Source organism: Macaca fascicularis, chromosome 19, assembly GCF_037993035.2.
Source record: "Macaca fascicularis isolate 582-1 chromosome 19, T2T-MFA8v1.1".
In the NCBI taxonomy this organism is placed as follows: Eukaryota; Metazoa; Chordata; class Mammalia; order Primates; family Cercopithecidae; genus Macaca; species Macaca fascicularis.
In genome coordinates this window covers 63601609-63609053 of record NC_088393.1, presented here as the reverse complement: position 1 = coordinate 63609053, position 7445 = coordinate 63601609, and the positions used below count along the sequence as shown (strand labels likewise).

The 7445-nt window shown below is 60.8% G+C and overlaps 1 protein-coding gene and 1 long non-coding RNA gene across 6 annotated transcripts; one reads left to right on the top strand and one right to left on the bottom strand.

The window, feature by feature from the left end:
• Nucleotides 1-882: 882 nt before the first annotated feature.
• CCDC106 (coiled-coil domain containing 106) lies at nucleotides 883-6299 on the bottom strand. Of its 5 annotated transcripts, none has more exons than XM_065534958.2 (6): nucleotides 6209-6299; nucleotides 4722-4797; nucleotides 4487-4591; nucleotides 4214-4390; nucleotides 2308-2520; nucleotides 883-1638 (listed from the first exon to the last, which is right to left on the bottom strand). In XM_065534958.2, exons 2-6 carry the CDS (start codon nucleotides 4750-4752, stop codon nucleotides 1322-1324), a joined length of 843 nt encoding a protein of 280 aa, XP_065391030.1. In that variant the 5' UTR covers nucleotides 4753-4797; nucleotides 6209-6299; the 3' UTR covers nucleotides 883-1321. The 5 variants fall into 5 exon arrangements, with proteins under 5 accessions (XP_065391030.1, XP_045236015.1, XP_005590478.1 ...); XM_045380080.2 differs by lacking the exon at nucleotides 6209-6299 and adding an exon at nucleotides 5510-5575 and having other exon boundaries at nucleotides 4722-4904; XM_005590421.4 differs by lacking the exon at nucleotides 6209-6299 and adding an exon at nucleotides 5510-5575.
• LOC135968404 (uncharacterized) lies at nucleotides 5363-7380 on the top strand. The gene is made up of 2 exons (XR_010583154.2): nucleotides 5363-5737; nucleotides 7036-7380. It is a non-coding gene; the product is annotated as an uncharacterized lncRNA (long non-coding RNA).
• Nucleotides 7381-7445: the final 65 nt, after the last annotated feature.

Genomic DNA, 7445 nt, shown 5'->3' with positions numbered 1-7445 from the left:
CTGTGGCGCGCTCTCCCACTGCTCCGGTGAAGGGGGTTGCGGGGACCAGGTTTCAGTCCCCGTTGCGCGTGCGCGAGATTTTCCCTTCCTGGAGTGAAAGTGCTTAATCCCCAACGGTTAAATCCGGCCACCCTCTTGGTTGTCTTGGCAACCGCATCAACGCGCTCCGGCCCCTCCCGTCGCGCAGGCGCAACAGATGGATGATCGCGCAGTCCTTCCGGGAGACAGATGATCTGGCGTTACTGCCCCCTGGCGGCCGGACGGAAGAATCCCCCAGACTTGGCCTGGCCGCTGGGTGGCCTCCCCTGCTCGAGGTCATCGAGTCCCGCCTCTCGCGCCACTCACTGGTCCGGGTAGCCCAGCGGGTAGCGTTTACGCTTTTTACTTTTTTTTTTTTTTTTTTTTTGCGACGGAGACTCTATCGCCCAGGCTAGAGTGCAGTGGCCAGATCTCGGCTCACTGGAACCTCCGCCTGCTGGGTTCAAGCGATTTTCCTGCCTCAGCCTCCCGAGTAGCTGGGACACCTGGCTAATTTTTTGTATTTTTAGTAGAGATAGGGTTTCACTGTGTTAGCCAGGACGGTCTCGATCTCCTGAACTCGTGATCCGCCTGCCTCGGCCTCCCAAAGCGCTGGGATTACAGGCGTGAGCCACCGCACCCGGCTGTGTCCGCGCTTCTTTTCCAGAGCTCTGCCTCCAAGATTTCAGGGGCACAGCTGTTTCTCCGTCTCTGCCTCCGGGGGGCTAATTACACCCTGTCCTACCCGGCCTCCCGCCTGACCGCCCACCCCCTTGGAAGCCCCAGCAACCCCATCACCGTCGTCGGGGCGACGGCCTCCCCCTCCCAGGCACGTCCCCCTCCTAGGAAAAGGCTGAGGCCCAGTTTATTCCAAATTTTCACGTCGTTTTTTAATTTAAATTCTCTGAATAATTCTCTGTCTCGCGCGGAGTTGGGGAGGTCTGTCCGGGAATCAGGTGGGCAGCTCCTCCGCGGGGCTGGGGCGGAGACGGGGTCTATACAGTCCCCCACCCGAGAGGGGGGCGGCACCCTCCTGCCTGGTTGATTTCCAGGAGGAAGGGGTCCGGCGAGGACAGGGCTGGGCAGCCCAAGCGGAAGGGGATGCCGGCGTTCGGGAAGGGGCTGCGGCCGGCCCTGGGCCGTCGCGCTTGGGGGCCGGGCTAAGGGAGCCCCCAACCCAGGGAGTGAGGAGGAGGGGCAGGGGCGCGGCAGGGAGAGGCGCAGGTCATCCACCGGGGGCCTGGGGAGGGCCGGGGTCGGCGGGGGAGGAAGGCCCGGGCGGAGGCGCGGAGGCGTGGTGCGATCACCGCTTGAAGCGGTAGGTGATGGGCAGCAGCAGCTTGCTCTTCTTGAGCGCCTGCACCTTCTTGAGCGTCTCGTCGTCCAGGGCCAGAAAGCAGCGACGGGAGTACTCGAGCAGGCGCTCCTTGGAGGGGTCGAACTCGCCCACCTCGGCCAGCTTCTCGGGGGCCACAATGAGCAGCTCGGCGATGGGCGTGGTCAGCGCCACGGTGTTCCTGTCCACGCGGTGGTGCTCGAAGGCCCGCGACATGCTCTTGAGCTTCTGGAAGGTGCCCAGGATCTTCTTGTACCGGCAGAGGACCCCGTCGGCGTCCTTCACTGCGGGGCGGAGGCGGGGACACGGAAGTGAGGAGCAGGGGCCAAGACCGAGGGGGCGGACACGGGAAGGGAAACGGCCATGGGAAGGAAGGATCCCGGCGAGCAGAGGCACTGGCGGTGCAGGAGGATACGGAGAACAGGGAAGGGAGGGGCGGAGAGGAGGGGAAGAAGCGCAGCCAGTACTTGGACCAGTGGGAAATGGGAAGAGGCAGGCCCAGGAAGGGGGGTGAGGAGAGAACATGAGCCGAGAGGCCGGGTTCAACCAACGCGGTCCCAGCAACAACACCGCCCCCCCCGCCCGCCTCTCCACCACGCCCAGCCATCACCCTCACCTCCCTGCCTCAGGTGAATTCACTTATTCAAGCCTCACCCGCCCCGAGGTAGGTCCTACTGCGCACCTCCTTCTTACCGATGAAGGTTAAGGAGGTGCCCAAGGTGGCCCTGCCCTCGAGGGTTCACCAAAACTTAAAGTAGACCCAGGACAGGCCAGGCGCTATGGCTCACGCCTTGTAATCCCAGGATTACAAGGGAGGAGGGAGAGACAGAACCCGGTGGGTCTTTCTCCAGCAAAGCTGGAGGGGCTTGGAGAGAAAGGAGGGCCTCTGGGAAGGACACACAGCAATTCAGCAGCCCAGGCCCCTCAGCGCCCGCGCCATGCACCTCACCCACCTCGCTGCCTCTCCCGGGCCTTGGGCTTCCCAAAGCGCCTCCGACTAGCACCTCCCCTCTGCTTCTGCCGCCTCCTCTCGCTGGCGCTGCCTTCTTCGGAGGCTCCACTGAGGGAGGAGGCTGCTGACTCAGGGTCCGAGGCCTCGCCCCCAGCCCCACCCCGGCTGTCCCCCTCCATCCGCCTGGGCCCAGGCTTCATCCGGCAGTGGTCCTCTGGGGAGAGAGACACACACGTGAACTATGGGACCAGACATCCCATCACAGGTCCTGGGACTGAGAGAGGCTGCAGTCCCCAGTACTGGATCCCCCAACCTGGGCTGGTCCCCTGAAGAAACGGACAGGGAGGACAGTAGAGATGCTGGTGGCTGAGTAGAGCCTGCTGGGGTCTGTGGGAGGTAGTAATGGGTGCAGCATTTTCTCAGAGGCTTGGGTTGGCAAGAGGTCTTGGGGAGGCAGCCGACCAGGGACCTCAGGACCCCTGTGAGTATATGCGGTTCCCACAGGGGAGGGAGAGATTTCTGGGGACTGGGTGGGACCTCCGGAGAGTGGCCTCTGTAAACCCAGGAGGCAGGCCAGGCCTTGGCTGGAGTCGGGGGGTCAGACCCTGAGAGAAATCAGGGGTCCTGGGTCCAGCAGGATGAGTTCCACCTCCATCTAGACAGAGGGAGCTGGCTGGCGGAGGCCCAGACACAGGGTCCTCTAGAAGGCGGCTTAGGAGAGGGGTCTGGTGCCAGGGTCCCCACTGGGAAAGTGCCGAGGCCGCAGGACCAAACCATCTGTGCAAAGGAGTCAGTCACCCAGCATGGAGCCATCAGTGGGAGGAGACAGTGGCAGGCAAGGGCAGTCAGAGGCGGTTTGTTCCAGAGCAGAGGGAAGGCCAGATCCCCAGATGCTGGGTTCCCAGTAACAGACACCACGAGACCATAGGCCCCTTGCCCAAGTTTTTGAGGGAAAAGGTTGAATTCACAAAGAGAGATGTGGGAGTTTTTGAGGGGTCTTCTCAGCCAAGGAGCTAGCAAGGCCGAGCTGAGGGTAGGTGGGGTAAAGTGTGGGTTCTCCAGGACATGGGCTGTCTGGCAAAGGGCCTGACCATCTGGGGAAGAGGATGCGGCTGGGGTCCAAAATGTATTAAGCAGGACACAGGGTCCCACCAGTCAAGAGAAGATGCTAGCTCTGAACTGGCTGGGGCTGGGGGCTGCTATGGGAGCTCTCCCGGCTGCTTCTGGCCATGAATTATAGCAGAGCAAGGTATGTGGGCGGGGACTGCCCAGGAACCTGGGGCAGGGTTTGAGGAACAGCACCTGCTGGGGTCCCCACCCAAAAAGGCCCACACAGGAAGAGCCTTAATGTCTTTCATGAGGAAGGAGAACTCATTAACCAAGGATGGGACAGGGTGGGTGGGAAGATGGCCCCTGGTGTCACACGGGGACGGGGGGGACAGGAGGAGGCTGGATGGCTGGACTCTTGGATCTTGGAGAAGACAAGGCCAGGAAGAGGATCAGGGGCCCCCTGAGGAAACCCAAAGGACTAGGGTGGGCCTCTTGGCCAAAGAGATGAAGGAAGGTCCCCCTAGGAGTCAGAAGAGAGGGACTCTCAGGTTCCAGGGTCCTGAAGTCACCATAGGCCAAGGAAGCAGATGGCAGGGCACTGGAGGCTGATGGGATTTGGGGAGCTGAAGGAAAAAGCAGGAGGACAGGCCCCAGTAGACAGTTCATGGGGATGAGGTCCTGGACATCAAGTGAAGAGGAAGCTGGGCCTGGGGGCCCAAAACAGGCAGGGGACTAGCAGAGAGGGCCAACATGGCAGGTCCCACCCAGCCAGGCAAACTGTGGAGCCTCGAGTCTGGGTGAGCGGGTACCCAGTAGCGGGACAGGGAGGCAGGTGGATCAGAGCACCCCACACATACCTGCCTCCATCCGAGCAGAAGAGATGAATTTGTCCAGCTGGCACCGCAGGAAGTCCCTCTCTTCCTCCAGGTCCTCGATGCGCTTCTGCAGCCAGGAGTTCCTCTCCAGAGCCATGTGCAGCTGGGCCTTGACGCTGTTCATCAAAGCCAGGGCGGGGGACGCAGCCTCCGGAGGCTCTAGGGACACAGCGAGGGTGGGGGGACCAGGTCACACCCTGGGACTCGGCCTGGCTTCCCAGCTGACTCCAGTCCCTCCACGCCCCCTCGGCTCACCCTCGAAGTTTCCCCGAGAGGGGCTCAGACTGTAAAAGATCTGTGAGTCTAGGTGGGGCGCCTCGTCGAAGGGGATGGAGATCTCGAAGGTCTCATCGTCCTTCACTGGAGAGGAGAGGCCCCGGGTCACCCCAGAGAAGTCCCGGGCCCCTCAGACCACCCCCCAACCACGGCAGCCTGGAGCCGACCGACCGCACCGGGACCCAGGGTAGGGAAGGGGACCCAGCTTCCTCACTTGTTCGCCTCCGGCTGCTCCGGTCATTCATGGCGTGGCTTCCTGCGGACCCCAGCAGCCGAGGGCCTCAGGGGCACTGGACAGAAACAGCAGCCACAAATGGAGGGACGCGGATGGACTCGAGGGTCCATCCTGGGGGAGGTGAAGTGAGGCAGGAAGGACCTTCTGGCCTGGATCCCTGGTCTGAGGGAGGAGGGAGCCCAGACCCCAGGACTGAGGCAAAACACGCCTGGGCTTCAAACTCCTGGGTTCCCAGAGCCAGGGACAGGGGGCCCAGCCACCGAGGTCCTAGGGGAGAAGTGAGCTGGGGACGTGGGCTCCTGGGTATCGAAGGAAAAGGAAGCTGAAGCCCTAAATTGCTGGGTGCCCCAAGGGGTCGCCTGACAGGGACACCTGGCCTGAAGGGGAAGGACTCTCATCGCGGGCCACCGCCAGGCCTAAGGAAGAGGCAGGTGCAGAGGGAAACTGCCCCAACTTCCCAGGGTAGGAGGAGGTCCAGCCCGTGCGCGCTGCCTCCCCTACCTCCGGGGTCCCACACCCCTCCCCCGCACTCGCGTGGGCGTGCGGACCCTCCCCCGGTGGTGGGGGCTGGGCGCGTGCGCAGTACGGGGAAAGGTCACGCGTGGGGATGCGCCGCCCCCGCCCTTTGTCCCGGGGGTGGGAGGGGGAGCAGTCGTGGAAAGATCCCAGCGGGGGAATGCATCAGGGCGGGGGTGCAAATACGGTCACCATCCCCCGCCCGCGGGTGCCCGGGGTCCGAGGGGCCGAGGCCCCCCGCGCTCACCCACCCGCGCGCGGAATCCGACTCGGGGACCGACGGCGGCGGCGCCCATGCCCGGCGCCGGGGAGCGTCTGCAAAGTGTCACGGGAAGCCGAGGGAAGCGCCCACCCACCCGCGAACAGGCGGGGCGGCAGGGGAGCGAGTCGTGGAACTGAGCGACGGAACGGGTACGGACGCGGGGATTCGCCCAGTCGGGCCAGACTAGCGCCCCTCGTTGGAGAGTCCCCTGGTCCAGGTGAGGCCCGCCGTTTGCGGCAGAAGCAGAGGGTCTGCACTTGCGCGATAGCCCCTTACGGCACTCCCCCGCCCTCCCCGAAGCTCAGGCAGGGAACGTCAAGAAATTCCCATTCTGGAGAGCTGGCGAGCCTCCGGGGGTCCCCGGATTGGGTGGCGGTGGGCCCAGTGGGCCCAGGAGAAGGCAGGAGTGTGTGAGACACCGGGAAAGTTGGAGCGAAAGGAGAATCTACTTTTAACGATCTCAGGAACTAGCCAGCGCAGACCCCCCAGAGCTCCCCCACCTCCTACAGCCAGACCCCAAGGTTCTCAGGGATGTGGGGGCCAAAATGGGGGGAGTTACCCCTCTCCAGAAAAACGAGGGGCAGGAACACGCCACCACCCCCCCATGTTGGTAATTAAGAGCTGGCTTTGGAACAGAGCTAGATTCCAGTCCTGACTGTTCCTGCTCCTCCCCAGCCTGTTAACTCACCTGTAAAATGGGGAAATTACAGGCCCCTCTACATTTCTTGTGAGGACACAGTGATGGGACACACAGCTCAGCCCAGCACCTGGCCATAGTCAGGGCTTGAGAGAGGAGCGCTGCTGGTATTATTTGAGGTCAGATGGTGGGGTATGATCGTAACCTCTGGGAGGCTCTTTCCTTTCCCACTCTGGGGAGTACGAACGGAAGATTTGTTCTTCCTCCCAAAAAAAAGAGGTCGGAAGAGCAAATGAGGCCTAGCACAGTGCCTGGCACAGACAGGCAAGAAAAATGAATTAATAAGCAGATGTTTATTTAGCTTCAGGCTCAGCTCCACCTGCCTCTCCTGTTCACCAGAAGCATCCATGCTCTGGACTCTGGCCAGCCCTTAGGAGAGCAAGGTCTTAACCCGATGGAGGGAGAATCTAAACGTCTGCACCGCCTGCAAAGCTGTACCCATGATCCTCCCCTCCCCACTTCACTTTACAAATAAACTGCAGCCTGGTCCAGAAATTCCAGGGGGAGCCACCTGCCCTAGATTAGTCTTTTCCAAACTATAGGTTCATGGGTGGAGAATTCAATAGAATAGGATGAAATCAGCAGTTTAAAAAAATATGTAGCTGGGCGTGGTGGTGCGTGCCTGTAATCCCAGCTACTCAGGAGGCTGAGGCAGGAGAATCGCTTGAACCAGGGAGGTGGAGGTTGCAGTGAGTGGAGATTGCACCACTGCTCCAGCCTGGGCGACACTGCGAGACTCCATCTCAAATAATAGCAGCTAATGAAAAAAAATCTACACATACTAAAGCTAACTATGGTAAAGAAACTTTTGTTTCCAGGCCCAGGGTCCTGAGGGAGGCTGAGGTGTGTGGATCACCTGAGGTCAGGAGTTCGAGACCAGCCTGGCCAACGTGGTGAAACCCATCTCTACTAAAGGTACAAAATTAGCCGGGCATGGTGGCACATGCTTGTAACCCTAATTACTTGGGGGGCTGAAGCAGGAGAATCGCTTGAACCCAGGATGTAAAGGCTGCAGTGAGCCAAGATCTTGCCATTACACTCTAGCCTGGGTGACAAGAGCGAAACTCCATCTAAAAAAAAAAAAAAAAAAGGGAAGGAAACTTGGTTCACATATATTTTGCATATCTGTGTACTCTATTACCATATAAAATGTGTTTGTGATAGGAGGTTGTGGTTTTAAAATTGTTTCAGCTTAAAAACATTCTTCCCAGATGACCCAGGTGTTCAG

Excerpts from the sequence above, each read along its gene's own strand:
- CCDC106 (XM_065534958.2), bottom strand. The coding sequence starts at position 4,752 with ATGAATGACCGGAGCAGCCGGAGGCGAACAA. Across the intron at positions 2,521-4,213 it reads TTCTGCTCGGATGGAGGCAG|AGGACCACTGCCGGATGAAG; the intron begins GTATGTGTGGGG and ends CTCTCTCCCCAG. Across the intron at positions 1,639-2,307 it reads GGCCCGGGAGAGGCAGCGAG|TGAAGGACGCCGACGGGGTC; the intron begins GTGGGTGAGGTG and ends TCCGCCCCGCAG.